The sequence below is a fragment of the Bos javanicus genome, chromosome 4 (genome assembly GCF_032452875.1).
Source record: "Bos javanicus breed banteng chromosome 4, ARS-OSU_banteng_1.0, whole genome shotgun sequence".
Taxonomy (NCBI): Eukaryota; Metazoa; Chordata; class Mammalia; order Artiodactyla; family Bovidae; genus Bos; species Bos javanicus.
In genome coordinates, this window is record NC_083871.1 from 24,361,921 (window position 1) to 24,380,581 (window position 18,661).

At 35.9% G+C, this 18,661-nt stretch overlaps 1 protein-coding gene across 2 annotated transcripts in view; it reads right to left on the reverse strand.

The window, feature by feature from the left end:
• Positions 1-18,661, reverse strand: part of AGMO (alkylglycerol monooxygenase) — a 390,649-nt gene that overhangs the window by 218,433 nt on the left and 153,555 nt on the right. For both annotated transcript variants that reach the window (XM_061413606.1, XM_061413607.1), the window contains exon 5: positions 10,430-10,525. In XM_061413606.1, the coding sequence (XP_061269590.1) occupies positions 10,430-10,525 (96 nt within the window). The remainder of the gene's footprint in view (positions 1-10,429; positions 10,526-18,661) is intronic.

Consider the following 18,661-nt stretch of genomic DNA (forward strand, 5'->3'; position numbering starts at 1 on the left):
CAGTTTACATTTTGATTATGACTTTTAACTTTTCCTTAAAAAAAATGAATGTAAGTAGCTGCTGAAAGTGTTCCGTCAAAGGGACGTGGGTTTCAAGTGACCTTTTTTTAACAACACCAATTAATTTGACATGGGGAAAATGAAAAATATTCATAAGCACAACTTCATTCTCGTGTAACATCATTTTATATTTACAATTTGGGCACTCAGTGAGAAAAGAAACCATGTAATTAGTACTAGTAGTAGTAGTAACCCAATGTTAAAAGAAAATAACTGATAAACTGAGAGGTTAGGTAAATGTTTCACTCATTCTAAGACTCAGTACATTGTGACTGCCATGATCATATTCCCAATGTCAGTGTCACTTTGACATTCATTAATCAACAAATATCAGTGATTACCAACCTTGTACCTGGCCCTAAGCGTTAGATGCTTTCATAATACAATGGAAAAACAAAGAGGAATAAAATATTGTCCTTGTCTTCAAGAAGTTTACTGTCAGTTCCTACAGTCTTTGTGCTCAAAAGTCATCACATCAATGTTCAATCTAATCTTTAAAGGTCTTGTTCAAAATGAACTCTCCAAAGACTTAGACTCTGGAGTTCTTAGAAGGGGACCATGATTCCACATCTTAAATAAGCACAAATAATTCTCATGCATGTGGGTGATGCATGACAGTTACACTAGATTCTATTTGCTCTGTCTCTGTCTCACCAATTCCAATAGGTAGTTTAGTATTTTTTTGCTCTATAATTGCCATTCATTGAAAACATATTATTTTCCAGACTACGTACTTAACACATGCTATTTCATTAATCCTAATAACATTCTTATAGGATAGATAAGTCTATTTTCACTTAACAGATTTGGAAACAAGGTCAGAGATTTTAAATAACTTTACTAAATATCTATACCCAACCCTTCAACAAAAGGTACAGAACTACTATTAAGTAGGTACTTTTAGATTCTGGGATCACACTAGTGAAGAAGTTGTTTAAACCTCTAATAGAGGATAGACTTCTCTTTGACTATAAAATCTATATTCTTAGCCATTAAATTTATTACTCTCACCTGAAATGTCTTCCTCTTCAGTTCTGGTAATAGAGTCCTATCTCATGTGTCTGAAGGCCTCCATTTAATTCCAGCCCTAAACAAAATACCTTTTCAATGATGATACATGAATTTTTAAATAGTCTATTGACAATCTTCAGGAAATTCAATAAAAGTCTTAAAATTTCACCAAGTTTTTCCTTTGGGAAAGATTCACCAGAATCCAACAGTTTCTGGAAGGAGGCTGTGATTCTCAAAATGTTAATAATAAGGGGTACCAAATCAGGTCAGAAAACTGGAATCACTCTTTGGCCCTAGAATAGGTAATTAAGAAATGTTTTTAAATATATGAACTTCAAAGAGATTTATATATTCAATACATGTGGAAAACACTATTAATACATACATGAATAAGCAGGATGAGGGTGAATTATCTTAAAAGGTAACTAGAACAGAACAAAAGATTCTTTCTAAAGAGAACATGCATAGAACTTAAAGATTGGCTACAAGAGAGATCAAGGAGTAAAAGGTGACACCAAGATTTCATCTTGTCATTGTCTTCAAGGAACAATGGAAGCAAAAAAGCACAGATGATCTGAGGTGGGAGGAGCTGTAATGAAACATGTTTCAGACCTGTTGACTCAGAGTGGTATTAAATATTCCTATCAATAAGTTATATCAAACATTAGAAACATTGATTTGAAACCCACAATAAAATTTGTACTAGAGCTACAAAGTATGCAATTACTTACAGAGAACCTAAAAATGGTGAAGTAAATTAAATTCTAAGAAGAAAGAATACTGAGAGAAGAAAAGAGATTTGGAACCAGAAGTTCAGCAAGAAGTTAAACAGAGTAAGGGAGTAAGGAGAGCACAAGTGCTGAGAAATGTCTCAACTTATTCAAGAACAAAAGGTTTATTATATTAAGTACTATTGGAATAAGCATTAGGTAGAAAAATAGCGTGATTTTTGTTAAAATAAGCATTTTTCAAAAGCATACATTTTGAAATACAACTTACTTCTCCAAAATTCCTTAAAATTCCAAAAGATAAGGAATCACTACTCTCAAAAATTCACATTCTATTAGGGGAGATATGGAATAAGTATATTCTACTTATAAATATAAATATGTACACACCATATATCTACTAATATCTAAACTAATAATTATTACCAATGTTACAACCAGCTATTTAAGTACTGTTACTTATTTTTATTCAGTTTTATATGTATATATTTATATAATATATGAACATATACATGTAAACAGATGTTCTCACAAGAGATTAGGGACATTTGGTGCCATCAAAGAACTCAGACAATAATTGGAGAAACAGAGCTAAGCAATAAATACACCATAATGGTATAAGAATTAAACCACCATTATTAATTGAATGCTTCCTATGTGCAGGAACTGATAAGTCATCTCATTTATGCCACCCAACAGAGCCCATGCTCTTAATCATTAACTGTCAATATGGAAATGGATTAACAAAACATACACAGGGGTATGGTCAAGAAAAGTGCACTTAACATTAAGAGGAGAAAAAGAGATATTTCAGAGTAACTGGTAATTGAGCTGCATCGTGGAGAAAGTTTGGAAAAAGGCAAAGAGAGAGCCTGTGCAAGTACAGAGGAAAAAAATGTGTTCGATGTGGTTAGGGAGCAAAAACCCATGTATTCAGCTGATCTGGCTGACTAATGGGATGGGATTGGAGAGGTAAGTAGGGTCATATTATATGGTTGCTGAAATTGTAGATGTACTTAAGGTGTTTGATTCTATCTTGGAGGCAGTCAAGAGCCATTTATTATGAAAATGTCTGTTGTTAATGTTGGCTGTGTCCTGATATTATTTGGGTTCTAAAAAGATCATCACAGTTGTATACAAGTATATAGGAGAGAAAGGAATCTGTATGAATAAAGGAAAAAAAAAACAGAATTTTGTTGTAACTAATTTGTATGCAGGTCAGGAAGCAACAGTTAGAACTGCACATGGAACAACAGACTGGTTCCAAATAGGAAGAAGAGTACATCAAGGCTGTATATTGTCACCCTGCTTATTTAACTTATATGCAGAGTACATCATGAGAAACCCTGGGCTGGAAGAAACACAAGCTGGAATCAAGATTGCTGGGAGAAATATCAACAACCTCAGATATGCAGATGACACCACCCTTATGGCAGAAAGTGAAGAGGAACTAAAAAGCCTCTTGATGAAAGTGAAAGTGGAGGGTGAAAAAGTTGGCTTAAAGCTCAACATTCAGAAAACTTAGATCATGGCATCCGGTCCCATGATGGGGAAATAGATGGGGAAACAGTGGAAACAGTGTCAGACTTTATTTTTGGGGGCTCCAAAATCACTGCAGATGGTGACTACAGCCATGAAATTAAAAGACGCTTACTCCTTGGAAGGAAAGTTATGACCAACCTAGACAGCATATTCAAAAGCAGAGACATTACTTTGCCAACAAAGGTCCATCTAGTCAAGGCTATGGTTTTTCCTGTGGTCATGTATGGATGTGAGAGTTGGACTGTGAAGAAGGCTGAGCACTGAAGAATTGATGTTTTTGAACTGTGGTGTTGGAGAAGACTCTTGAGAGTCCCTTGGACTGCAAGGAGATCCGACCAGTCCATTCTGAAGGAGATCAGCCCTGGGATTTCTTTGGAAGGAATGATGCTGAAGCTGAAACTCCAGTACTTTGGCCACCTCATGTGAAGAGTTGACTCATTGGAAAAGACTCTGATGCTGGGAGGGATTGGGGGCAGGAGGAGAAGGGGAAGACAGAGGATGAGATGCTGGATGGCATCACTGACTCGATGGACGTGAGTCTGAGTGAACTCCGGGAGTTGGTGATGGACAGGGAGGCCTGGCGTGCTGCGATTCATGGGGTTGCAAAGAGTTGGACACGACTGAGTGACTTCACTTTCACTTTTCACTTGCATGTATTGGAAAAGGAAATGGCAACCCACTCCAGTGTTTTTGCCTGGAGAATCCCAGGGAAGGGGGAGCCTGGTGGGCTGCTGTCTATGGGGTCGCACAGAGTCGGACACGACTGAAGTGACTTAGCAGCAGCAACAGTGGCAACATAAACTATCTTTCATAATTGTCACAACAATGCTATGTATTTTTATTATTTTTCTTTTTCTTTTACATATGAAGAAACTGAAGCACAGAAAGGTAAACGGTTCAAATTTGCAGTGATGTTTCACAATAAACAAAATATGGAAACAACCCAAATGTACATGGACATTTGAATGGATAAAGAAGATGTAATACATATATATAATGGAATGCTACTTATCCATAAAAAATTTCATTTGCAGAAACAGAATTTAAATGCAATTAGGATAACTAAGACTTAGACAAAGATAGTCATAATAGGTGACAATTTCAGCAAAGAAACAATTCTAAAGCTTAAAGCATAATATCTGATGTGAGAAATCCACTGAGCAGGCTTAAAAAATATGGATTGGTGAGAGCAAATAAAAGGGTAAGTGAACTTGAAGACAAATTAATCAAAATTATACAATCTAGATTTTGAAAAGTGAAATGTTAAAAATTATGGAGTACTACTAATTTGACTGTGTGGATCACAATAAACTGTGGAAAATTCTGAAAGAGATGGGAATACCAGACCACCTGATCTGCCTCTTGAGAAACCTATATGCAGGTCAGGAAGCAACAGTTAGAACTGAACATGAAACAAAAGACTGGTTCCAATTAGGAAAAGGAGTACGTCAAGGCTGTATATTGTCACCCTGCTTATTTAACTTATATGCAGAGTACATCATGAGAAATGCTGGGCTGGAAAAAGCACAAGCTGAAATCATGATTGCTGGGAGAAATATCAATAATCTCAGATATGCAGATGACACCACACTTATGGCAGAAAGTGAAGAGGAACTAAAAAGCCTCTTGATGAAAGTGAAAAAGGAGAGTGAAAAAGTTGGCTTAAAGCTCAACATTCAGAAAACTTAGATCATGGCATCCGGTCCCATCACTTCATGGGAAATAGATGGGGAAACAGTGGAAACAGTGGAAACAGTGTCAGACTTTATTTTTCTGGGCTCCAAAATCACTGCGGATGGTGACTGCAGCCATGAAATTAAAAGACGCTTACCCCTTGGAAGGAACGTTATGACCAACCTAGATAGCATATTCAAAAGCAGAGACATTACTTTGCCAACACAGGTCCGTCTAGTCAAGGCTATGGTTTTTCCAGTGGTCATGTATGGATGTGAGAGTTGGACTGTGAAAAAAGCTTTGCTCCGAAGAATTGATGCTTTTGAACTGTGTGTTGGAGTAGACTCCTGACAGTCCCTTGGATTGCAAGGAGATAAAATAAGTCCATTCTAAAGGAGATCAGTCCTGGGTGTTCTTGGGAAGGACTGATGCTAAAGCTGAAACTCCAATACTTTGGCCACCTCATGCAAAGAGTTGACTCATTGGAAAAGACCCTGATGCTGGGAGGGATTAAGGGCAGGAGGAGAAGGGGACGACAGAGGATGAGATGGCTGGATGGCATCACCGACTCGATGGATATGAGTTTGAGTAAACTCTGGGAGTTGGTGATGGACAGGGAGGCCTGGTATGCTGTGATTCATGGGGTCACAAAGAGTCAGAGGCGACTGAGCGACTGAACTGGAACTGGAACTAATTTATGAGTCAATATCAAATAGTCTAATAAACATGTATTTGGAGTCCCAAGAGAGGACAGTGAGAATGGTATAATATTTAAGGAAATAACATGCAGATTCCCCCCCAAAGTTGATTTAAAATATACTGTCTGTGAACTCTAACCAATAAGGCAAGGAAAATAAATAACATAAACACAGGAAAGAAAGAAATAAAAGGCCATAAGTCATACATAGTAAATATTTCTTGTTGTTGTTGTTTATTTTCTAAGTCATGTCTAACTCTGGCAGCCCCATGGACTGTAGCCTGCCAGGATCCATTGTGCATGAGATTTCCCAGGCAAGAATACTGGAGTGGGTTGCCATTTCCTGCTCCAGGGGATCTTCCCAACCCAGGAATTGAACCCATGTCTCCTGCATTGGCAGGCAGATTCTCTATCACTGGGCCACCTGGGAAGCCCCCAAAACATCCCAGAGAATCTTAAAACAAATTAGTTTAAACTCATACAAACAATTCTTCCTATGAAGATATAGTAATCAATAAAGTAAGGGATTTGTATAAGAGGAGACAAATCAATGAAAAAGAAATTTAAAATTGGATCTAACCACATATGGTCAATTTCTTTTCAAAAAAGGACTCCGATAATCCAATGGATAAAATAAAGTATCCACAATAAATAATGCTGGAGTAAGTGGATGTGTGCATAGAAATAATAAATTTTGACCCTTACCAAATACTATTCACAAAAATTTATTCTAGTGTTACATACCCAAAGGTAAAATTCAAACTCAGAAATTTCTGAAAGTAATCCTAGTATAATTTCTCTAAGAGTTTATGAAAGCAAATATTTCTTAGAGAAAATATGACTAAACTAAATAACTAAAGTTTTAATGACAAATTAATCTTCAAAATTTAATATTTATTTTCATGAAAAGTCATCAAGAAGAAAATTGAAAGGTATGCTGAGGGAATAAAAAGGAATGTATTTAAAATACAAATATAGAATACATATACTTAAAAATGATTTATATCTAGAATCTATAACAAATTTCAACAAATCAATTAGGCAAACAAAAAGAGTCCGAACAGTCATACATGTATTTAGTGGACATTGCATTAATGTAACAATGCCCGATAAATACATATAATACTGCTAAAGATCATTTAGTTACTAGGGGAGTATTATCACAAAATGATAACTCTTAATCCACATTAGAATGGGTAGAACTAATGTTAACATTTCATTTTTATCCTATCTCCCAGCCATTCCAAATACCCCTCTCCTGGGAAAACAGTCAGTACCCAAGTATATTTCTAGAGGCATTTTAGGCACGTGTGAACATGTGAAACAGAGTTGTTTTTTAGCATACAAATATTAGTATATACTAGACTCTGTTGTGTTGGAGAAGGCAATGGCACCCCACTCCAGTACTCTTGCCTGGAAAATCCCATGGACATAGGAGCCTGGTAGGCTGCAGTCCATGGGGTCGCTGAGGGTCAGACACGACTGAGTGACCTCACTTTCACTTTTCACTTTCATGCATTGGAGAAGGAAATGGCAACCCACTCCAGTGTTCTTGCCTGGAGAATCCCAGGGACAGGGGAGCCTGGTGGGCTGCCGTCTATGGGGTCGCACAGAGTCGGACACGACTGAAGCGTCTTAGCAGCAGCAGCAGCAGCAGACTCTTTTGTGTAACTTGGTGTATTTGGAGATCTATCCATAATAGTACATAAAGAGATCACTCATATTTATAACTGAAAATAATGCTCCATATAGAAGCTCCAGTTCAGCACTATTAAAATCATGAAATCATACAGTTCAAATCTTCAATATCAAATAATTATTTTCTCTGTTTCTTTGCTCAACCATCCCTGATATGTATATAAACAATATGCTAACCCAAATTTAAGTGAAATCAAAAGCATGATAAAGTTACTACTATTACTGTATTGTCTAAATCAGTTAACACTTATGAGAGTTAGATGCTCAGTGTCTGACTTTTTGTGACTCCATGGACTTTAGCCCACCAGGCTCCTCTGTCCTTGGAATTTTCCAAGCAAGAATACTGGAGTAGGTTGCTATTTCCTTCTCCAGGGGGATATTTCCAACCTAAGGATCAAACCCAGGTCTCCTGTATTACAAGCAGATTCTTTACTGTTTGAGCCAATAGGGAGTCTAATATCAAAAAAATAATTCCAATATTCCAGAGTTACTAAGTTTAAAACAAGTACTAAATATTGTTTTTTCCTATTAGATGTAGAAAACTCACAAGGAAAAGTATAAAACTATATATTGCAGACACTAGATGAATGCACAATAAACAAAAATGTAGTCATAAAAATTAAGCAGCAGTGTATACTTTGAATCAGAATGTTTTGTAACTTTTCCCCCAAAAAGGAAGGAGAGAGATGCTATTGTTTTCACTGAAGTAACTCGAAACTAAGCAAAAAATTTCATTATAAACTCTTTAAACTCATTATAAACTCTATATGACCTACTTTATCTCTCATTTACAGTTTTTCAAAAACATGTTAGTTTGCTTTTTTTCCTTCCTCTTATCCTATCTGATTAAAAGGAATAAACTTCTCTTCACTTTTAGAAAATCAGTCCTTCCTTAAGGCCAGATTCCCCTCCGTTTAAGAGGTGATTTTATGGTTGTCAGCAGAAGTGAAATAACTGTAAGATATCAACCCTCCATCCAGGTATGGACAATGCTCTTTGGTCAACACGGCCGTATCTATGGCTCATATACTGCTTCTGCGAATGGAGCCCCAAGGATTATGTCTGAAGTTAAACAGTGCAAAAGTGGCCTAAAGGGGCTAATATATTTTAAAGTCATGAAGTGGCTATATTTCTCTAGGCTAAAGCCCATTGTTTTCAGCTTTTGTTTCTTAATCTAATACGTATTCATCTTTAAAAAGTAGGGTTTTCTCCTTCCAGTTCTCTGTATCACTTGGTACAGTTTCTGCATCAATTCTCTATATCACTCTCTAGAAGCAGCCACTGCTATGAATCTCTTGGCTGTACTTCCTGAGTGGTCCTGTTATTAGTAAAAATTATAGTATGATGTCTATAATAATCAATGTAATTAAGTACACAGGTGCAAAAAATCTTAGAAATGTACTCACAGCTAATGTATAATTTAAAATTCCAGGAACTTTAAATTCAGAAGGTACGCTCGTACTTCTGTGCAGCTCAACTGTAGTGACTGTACATGATACAGTACTTGCAAAAGTACAAAGTACAACCCAAGTGAGAGGCTCTAATGCACTGCTCTCAAGTTAGAAGTGAAGCGACATGGAGCTTCTGAGCCTAAATGTCTGACTACTGACTTTCCTCCACTCTCCACTTTCTTCCTAGGATGGAACTCAAGCCCTGGCTCGTGGACTTTTCGGATGGCTATAGGAAAAGGCGGAAGTTGCTTAGGCACCATTGTTCTGTATCCAGACTAATACTAGACCCAACACATGGCATGACCTGGAGCAGAGCTGCTATAAAAATGTAATTCTCCTTTAACCCCTCTGTGTAAATCATCGGAAAGTTTCCCTCCACTGATTTAAACAAATTTGGTCTTTGACCTCTGGAGTCAGAATTGGTCTCAACCACTCTTTCAGATGGTTGTAGTACTGACTGTTTGATGTATGTCAACTACCATAAAATGCAATACTATTTCATGACAGATCTTCACATAATGCCACATATGTCCAAAGTTATGGTAACAGTCTCTTTATTCCAAGTAAATCAGTAGCATGAAATACTGCAGATTAATGAAATAATGCACTTTGTTGTATCAAGCTTTGGCATCTACTGCAGCTGTGATTTGTGGTATTGTTCAACCAGTTGCAACACCTGTCAACATGCTTCCTCTACGACTTCAAAAGGCTTCCGATAAATACCAAATGCTTGAAAGGGTTCTCATGTGTATAAGTAAGAATTTTTCTGGGTCTGTGATTTTGGGTATTTAACAACCAGATCAGTATGATAGTTCATAAAACAATCGGTTTTTTAATGATCTATCTGCAAACATTCAAGTCTGACAATTTGAAATACCACAGAGGACCCAAGAAATTATACTTGTCCACTTTTTCTGAAGGAAAAAAAAAACTTAATATACTGAATACTCTTTAAGTAAAACCTAAACTCTAAAATTAGAGCAAGATTTCCAATCAAAACATATTTTGATAAATTCCTTTAACATTGACCTTCACAAGGAGTTTTCAAGCAGTGTCTCCCAACTGATAAATACATATATATATAAATGTATAATTATCACATATCTTATATAATTAAATATTGCTTATTATATAACAATAAGTTATATTACAAATATAAATTATTATACTAACATATTAAACATATAAACAAAGTATTCACAAATATATACTTTATATATATATATTTAGAGATAAGTTTATATCTCTAAATTGAAATGAATTTCAACATCTTTGGTGAACAATGTTTAATAAAGTGTAACACAGGAAGATATTGTATTGAATACAGTATTAAAATGTTTTGGTACTTAATAGTTCAAAAAATTGTTTTATTTAATTGAGACCAACTGGCCTCATTGGTTCTTATAAACTTTGCAATATATATTCAGTAAAAAGGAATAAAAATGAACAGATGTTTCTCCTTAAAGAAGGCAGACAAAGATTTTTCTTACACAATAAATCAGTTGCTAGTGGATTTCCAGGACATTGCTTTAGGCTATTTAGGTAGAAAACTTGAAGAAAAAAATTACCTCTGTATGGATCCAAAACTGGTAGAGGAGATTGAACTGAAGATGAACAGCATATACTGAAGGTGGTATGAAGAGGGCCAGGGGAGAGTAGAATATCTGCAGGATTAAAACATTGTACATTTGTACATAGGATTTCTCAACATAACATATACTATTACTAATGGTTCAACATTCTGAGTCTATACTTCAGGGAATATGCCTTATTCTTTAACAAATACAGCTCATTCTGTATATTTATTGTCATGCTTGACTTTGCAACATTAATTTTCCACATGATGATAAAGTTATAGACATGTTGAAGCTAAGTCCACTGGACTTCTGCTTCACATTTAATAATGTCTGGCTAAAACAGTATACACAGTAGATTATTTCCTTAATTTTGAAAAGGTTGGAAGTATGTCCTAGAAGTAAAGAGGTTTTTTAATGTACACAAAAACATTTTTTTAAAGTAAAAAAAAATGTAGGACCATGTTCCTTTATATCTTGACAGCTCCTAAACACTGTATTATTATGACAGTCTGAGTAATAAAATGGAATTATAATAAAAGAAAGTAACTTCATATGAGAAGAGGATAGAATATGTTTTCCCTTTAATTTTTTTTCTTTTTTTGTGGTTTACAATATCTCTTGATGTTTTCAAAGTTATTAAGGAAAGGGCTACGATATTGTGCCATCGTGGAAAAAGTTTTGAAGGTCCCTATTTCCTAACAGACGGAAATGTCTCTGCCTTGGAAAAACAACTTGTGCTTAAACCACAGAACTGGTTAGAATCAACTAACAAGCACAATCTGCTGTGTTCTCCCAATGAATTTGATCCCCAAGAGTGGATTCATGTTGTGAGAAAACATTTTGTTAAATGAAAAACTAAACAGCCAAATAGGAAGAAAAAGAAGCTGAATTCTACTTACATTTTGGGATTCATAAAGTTAATATTTCCAAAATATGAGATATATTTTTTTAAATATGTTTTTGGAATATTACAATTTTATTTCTGAATCATTTTAAAGCTTTTGTTCTCAATTAGACCAAATATTATTTCAACAATGTTTAGTAATTATGATATATTTGAAATCAGACATTTATGTAAACTCTTCTAGTTTTTGTTTCAAATTTTAAGTCATGAAAAATCTTAACTGTCATCACAACAGGATCAGTTTCATTATTTATAAATTCATTATTAAGCACTGAATTAGATTAGTGAGCAACAAAAGAACACTGGGCTCTTATTCAAGACATTCCCTTTTAAGCCTTCATTCCACTACAGAATAACTCTGTAATATTTACAAATTTCTTAAACTTCTCTAGGCTCCAGTTTCCAGTTCAAATGAATGGTGAAGGAGATCATTTGAAATCTAGCCATCTTTTTAGTTCCAAAAGATCTCTAGTATTTTGATTTGATTTGATTATAGTAATATATTAAAATAGTTCTCTTACAATAGGTTAATAAAATATTTGAAAAACATGCATGACCTATAATTTAACTATTTTGTTTAATAAGTTAAGGAATATTTTAGAAAGTTTGAGATGTAAATGAAAATGTAGAACATGCTTACTAAATAGTTCTATTTGGAAAGACAGTGCATTCAAGATGTACATTTAAAGTTCATTATAATTCCTTAAAGTGTGAAAAAATAGTCCTTTGAGATAACAACAGTTATTATGGGAAAGGGTGTTCTGTCATCAGAAAAATTGTGAAGAGATGAGTTAGGCAAGTGAAGTTCTTTACCATAGAACTTCTCAAGAGTCTTTATTGTGCTAGTACAAACCACACAAGTCTGTAAACCCAAAGAACACAGGAATTTTCCATAAGATTAGATTTCTTAAACTTGTATTTGTTGAACCATGTTCTTGAATTGGAAGAATCAATATTCTAAAATGAACATATTACTCAAGGCAATATGCAGATTCATTACAATCTCTATCAAATTACCAATGGCATTTTTCTCAGGACTGGAACCAAGAGAAAAAAACAAAATTAAATTTGCATGGAAACACAAAAGACCTAAAATAGCCAAAGCAAGCTTGAGAAAGAAGAATGAAAATGGAGGGATAACTTTCCTTGACTTCAGACTATACTACAAAACTACAATACTCAAAACAGTATGATACTGACACAAAGCCAGACACATAGATCAATGTAAAAGGATAGAAAGACCAGAAATAAACCCACGCATTCATGGTCAATTAATCTATGACAAAGGAAGACAGAATATATACCGGAGAAAAAAAATTGTCTCTTCAATAAGTGATTCTGGGAAAATTGGACAGCTATATGTAAAGGAATAAAATCAGAACATTTTCCGATACCATATGCAAAAATAATCTCAAAATGGATTAACAACCTAAATGTAGGATGGGATATGATAAAATACCTAGAGTAAAACACAGATAGAACACTCTTTGACACAAATTGTAGCAATCAGTTTTTGGAATCCATTTCCTACAGCAATGGAAACAAAAGTAAAAATAAACAAATGGGGCCTAATTAAATATAAAAAGCTTTCACAGAGCAAAGGAAACCATAAGCAAAAACACAACACATGGAATAGGAGAAAATATTTGCAAAGAATGCAACTGACAAGGGCTGAATTTCAAAAATATACAAACAACTAATACATCCTAATATAAAAAGCAAATAATCCAATAAAAAAAATGAGCAGAAACAGAGATTTCTCCAAAGAAGATGCACAGATGGTAAACAGGCACATGAAAAGATGCTCAACACTGCTAATCATTACAGAAACACAAATGAAAAATACACTGAGATACTGCCTTACACCAGTCAGAATGGCCATCATAAACAACAACAACAAAAACTAAAAATAATAAATGCTAGAAAGGATGTGGAGAATTACTCTTGGTGGGTATTAAATTGGTGCAGTCACTATGAAGAACAGCATGGAGGTTCCTTAAAAAACTAAAAATAGAGTTACCATGCAATCCTGCAATCCCACTCCTGGCAATATATATGAGGAAAAGTCTAATTTGAAAAAATACATGCACCTCAATGTTCATAGCATCACTCTTTTCAATAGTAAGGATACAGAAGCAACCTAAATGTCCAATGACAGATGAATGGATAAAGAAGATGTGGTACATACATACAATGGAATATTACTCAGCCATTCAAAAATAAGGAAATAATCCCAGTGGCTTCAACATGCATGGATCTAGACATTATAATGCTAAGGGAAGTAAGTCAGAGGAAGACAAATATCATGATATCACTTATATGTGAAATTAAACTATGATAAAAATAAACTTATTTATAAAACAGAAACAGATTCCCAGGCATAGAAAGCAAATTTATGGATATCCATGGGAAAAGAGGGTTTCCCAGGTGGTGCTAGAGGTGAAGAATCTGCCTGTCAATGCAGGAGATCTAAGAGAGGTGGGTTTGATCCCTGGACAGGAAGATCACCTGGAGGAGGGCATGTCAATCCACTCCAATACTCTTGCCTAGAGAATCCCACGGACAGAGGAGCCTGGTAGGCTACAGTCCATAGGGTCCATACGCATAGAGTCAGACACAACTGAAGGGACTTAGCACAAGCACACAAGGGGAAAGAAAGGAGGGGGTTGGGATAAATTAGAAATTTGGGATTAACAGATACATATTACTATACATAAACTAGATAAACAACAAGGATCTACTAAAGCACAGGGAGGTAAAAACCAGATAAACAAGGATCTACTATAGCATAGGAACTTATAGTTTAGTTCCCTATAAGATAGGTTATATCTTATAATAACCTATAATGGGGAAGAAAATGAATAAACTTTTCATATATTTATAAATGTATTTATAAACATTAATATATTATATATATATATATATATATATATATATAAAACAATCATTTTATCCAAATTAAAAGATGCTTGCTCCTTGGAAGAAAAGTTATGACAAACCTAGACAGCATATTAAAAAGCAGTGATATTACTTTGCCAACAGAAGTCCATATAGTCAAAGCTATGGTTTTTAAAGTAGTCATGTATGGATGTGAGAGTTGGACCATAAAGAAGGCTGAGTGCTGAAGAAGTCATGCATTTGAACTGTGATGTTGGAGAAGACTCTCGAGAGTCCCTTGAACTGCAAGAAGATCAAACCAGTCCATTCTAAAGGAAATCAATCCTGAATATTCATTGGAAGGACTGATTTTGAAGTGGTAGCTCCAATACTTTGGTCACCTGATGCAAACAGCTGACTCATTAGAAAAGTCCCTGATGCTGTGAAAGACTGAAGGCAGAAGAAGGGGATGACAAGGGACAAGATGGTTGGATGGCTGGACCCTATGGACATGAGTTTGAGCAAGCTCCAGGAGACGGTGAAGGACAGGGAAGCCTGGCATGCTGCAGTCTATTGGGTCACAAAGAATCAGACATGACTGAGCAACTGAAAAACAATATATGTAACTGAATCACTATGCTGTATATCAGACACATTATAAATCAACTATACTTCAGTTAAAAAACTGATGCAACAATGTCTCAAATCTTACAAATCAGTAAATATAATGATGAACTGACAATTAGAGAAATGAACTCAAACTGAATTCCAAAAAATTAAATTTCTAATAAGAAATAAAAATATATGTCAGGGAATAAATCACATGAATCATAGTAAAATTAATTTCTTGTGATTAATATGATACTGTAAAAAGACATTAATGATTCATCTAAGTTCCAATTTCTAAAACTGAAAACAATTTAGTAAATGACATCCCATTCTGAGAATTCTTCTTATCTATTCTATTTCCAAATCCTACACAGTTTTTAAAATCAGTTTCAATGTCACTTTCATCATAATGCTTCCAATGGTACTAATTTGTCAGAAGAAATTTATTCTTCCTCAAACTTAAACTCTCAGTACCTAGGCCAGATGATATGATGTTGTTTTCCAAATATATCCATTTCAGTCATGTGTTAAAAACCATGTTATTCAGACTCCAAGACTCTTTAGCTTTAAATTACACTATTGAAACTGAAAATGAAAGTTGCTCAGTTATGTCCAACTCTTTGCAACCCCTATGAGCTGTAGCCCGCCAGGCTCCTCCATGGAATTCTCCAGGCAACAATACTGAAGTGAGTAGCCATTTCCTTCTCCAGGGCATCTTCCCATCCAGGGATCGAACACAGATCTCCTGCACTGCAGGCAGATTCTGTTCCATCTGAACCACCAGGGAAGCCTAGCCTAGGTTATTTCTCTTATCCTTTTATAAATGCCACATATAATGGGGTTATAAAGGAAAGAAATGACACAAATCTGTAAATGTGAGGAGAGAATGAGAATAAGTCTTGGGGTGACCTTACGGCAGTGGTGAGATGAGTGGGTTCTATGCTGTTCATCAAGTAAATGAGGCAGGCAGGGGTGATGTGAGGAACATCATGAGGAAGAAACAATATGGCCCTGAGGGGGACCATAAGTATTCTGGCATTGCCAAAGTTGTTGGGAGAATGTGGCAAGAGATTGGATGGAACCATGGAGTCTCAAGGATTCTGTGAACTCCCGTGATAGGACTACAATAAAGTGTGAGCTTGTGTGCATGGGGAAATGTGTGATTTCTAAAGAAACAATCAATAGGAGATGAGATGGTTGGATGGCATCACTTACTCAATGGACATGAGTTTGAGCAAGCGCCGGGAGTTGGTGATGGACAGGGAAGACTGGTGTGCAGCAGTCCATGGGGTTGCAAAAACTGGACATGACTGAGCAACTGAACTGAACTGAACTGAAAGGCTAACAAGAGTTTTGAGAAGAGAACACACTGATCACAGCAAACATCCTTTTCCAACAACACAGGAGATGACTCTACACATGGACATCACCGGATAGTCATTACCAAAATCAGACTGCTTATATTCTTTGCAGTTGAAGAGGAAAACTATACAGTCAGGAAAAAAATGACCTGGAGCTGACTGTGACTCAGACCATCAGCTCCTTATTGCAAAATTGAAGCTTAAGTTAAAGAAACTATGGAAAACCACTAGACCATTCAGGTATGACCTAAATCAAATCCCTTATGACTATTCAATGGAGGTGATGAATAGATTCAAGGGCTTAGGTCTCATACACAGAGTGCCTGAAGAACTATGGATGAAGTTTCATAATACAGGAGGCAGTGACCAAAACCATCCCAAAGAAAAGGAAATGCAAGAGGGCAGTGAGATTGTCTGAGGAGGATTTTCAAATAGCTGAGGAAAGAAGAGAAACAAAAGAAAAGGGAGAAAGGGAAAGATATACCCAATTGCATGCAGAGAGAGTTCCACAGAAGAGCAAGGAGAGATAAGAAGGCCTTCTTAAATGAACAATGCAAAGAAATAGAGGAAAACAATAGAATGAAAATGACTAGAGATCTTTCCAAGAAAATTGCCCAGTTCAAGGGAGTATTTCAAGCAAGGATGGACATGATAAAGGATAAAAAAAGAAAGGACTAAAAAGAATTAGAAGAGGTTAATAAGAGGTGGCAAGAATAGATAGAGATACTATACAAGGAAGGTCTTAATAATTGGGATAACCACAGTGGTGTGGTTACTCAACTAGAACCAGACATCTTGAAGTGTGAGGTCAAGTGGGTCTTACAAAGAATTACTACCAACAAAGCTAGTGGAGATAATGGAAATCCAGCTGTGCTATTTCAAATCCTAAAAGATGATGCTGTTAAAGTATTGCACTCAGCATACCAGTAAATTTGGAAAACTCAGCATGGGCACAGGGCTGTAAAAGGTCAGTTTTCATTCCAATCCAAAGAAAGGCAATGTCAAAGAATGTTCAAACTACCATACGGTTGCACTCATTTCATATGCTAGTACGGTTATGCTCAAAATTCTTCAAGCTAGGCTTCAGGAGAAATTCTAGATGTACAAGGTGGGTTTAGAAAAGGCAGAGGAACCATAGATCAAATTACCAACATTAGCTGGATCATAGAAAAGGCAAGAAGATTCCAGAAAAACATCTATTTTGCTTCACTGACTACGCTAAAGCCTTTGACTCTGTGCATCACAACAAACTGTGGAAAATTCTTAAAGAAATAGGAATACCAGGCCAACTGATGTGTTTTCTGAGAAACCTGTATGCAGGTCTAGAAGCAACAGTTAGAATCAGACATGGAACCACACACTGGTTCAAAATTGGGAAAGCAGTAGTATAAGGCTGTATATTGTCACCCTGTTTATGAACTTCTATGAAGAGTACATAGTGTAGAATGCCAGGCTGGATGAATCACAAGGATATCAACGCTGAATATGCACTGGAAGGACTGATGCTGAAGCTGAAGCTCCAATATTCTGGCCACCAGATGTGAAGAGCCTACTCATTGGAAAAGAACCTGATGCTGAGATAGATTGAGGTCCAGAGGAGAAAGGGGAAGCAGACCGGGAGATGGTTAGAAAGCATCACTGACCGAACGGACATGAAGCTGACCAAACTCTGGGAGACAGTGAAGGACAGGGGAGTGTGGAGTGCTGTAGTCCATGGGGTCCAAACAATCACATTCAACTTAGTGAATGAACAACCAGCAACAGCAACAGACACTGGTTAAACCAGAGAGGGAGTCTTTTAATGTGATTACAAGGAGACTGAATTTATCCTAGACCAGGAGAGAGTAGTTAATGTACGTGGTTTTTTATGCTTGTAAGAAATTTTAAAATGGCATGAAATCCTATTTCTATAACCCAGTGAAAAATCATATACATTTAACCACAGCAGTATATGTAGGGATGGAGAAGCAGAATACATGCAAGAGATCTATGGGTTTGCTAACTATTTAAACATAGGAGATGAGAGAAACAGAGGAGAATCAGAAGATACCCAGATTTCTGGCTTGTGTGAAGAATGATATTTCATCAAGATGGTATACAGGAGGAAGACTAGATTTATAAATTTCAACCTAGGAGATATTGTGTTGAAGAGCTTGAGGAATATTCAAAGAAAGCTGCTAAGTAAGCAAATATGTCCTACAAATATAAATTAAACTAAATAATTACCTAGGATTTGCAGCCATGGATCAGTGGAGCAGTAGACCTACAATCAAAACCTCAGTAGTTTAAGAACCGTTCAAAGGGAGTGATGAAATAGAGGTAGGTTTGATTTACTTCTCTTTTTCTCTGAGAACAAGGAAGAAAAGAGCTAGAAGTATTTCTTCAATATAAGATATGGATGAGGGAGGAGATTGTGTAGATGTATGTATGGTGTGTGCATATAGGGGTGTGTGTGTGTGTGTGTGTATAGGC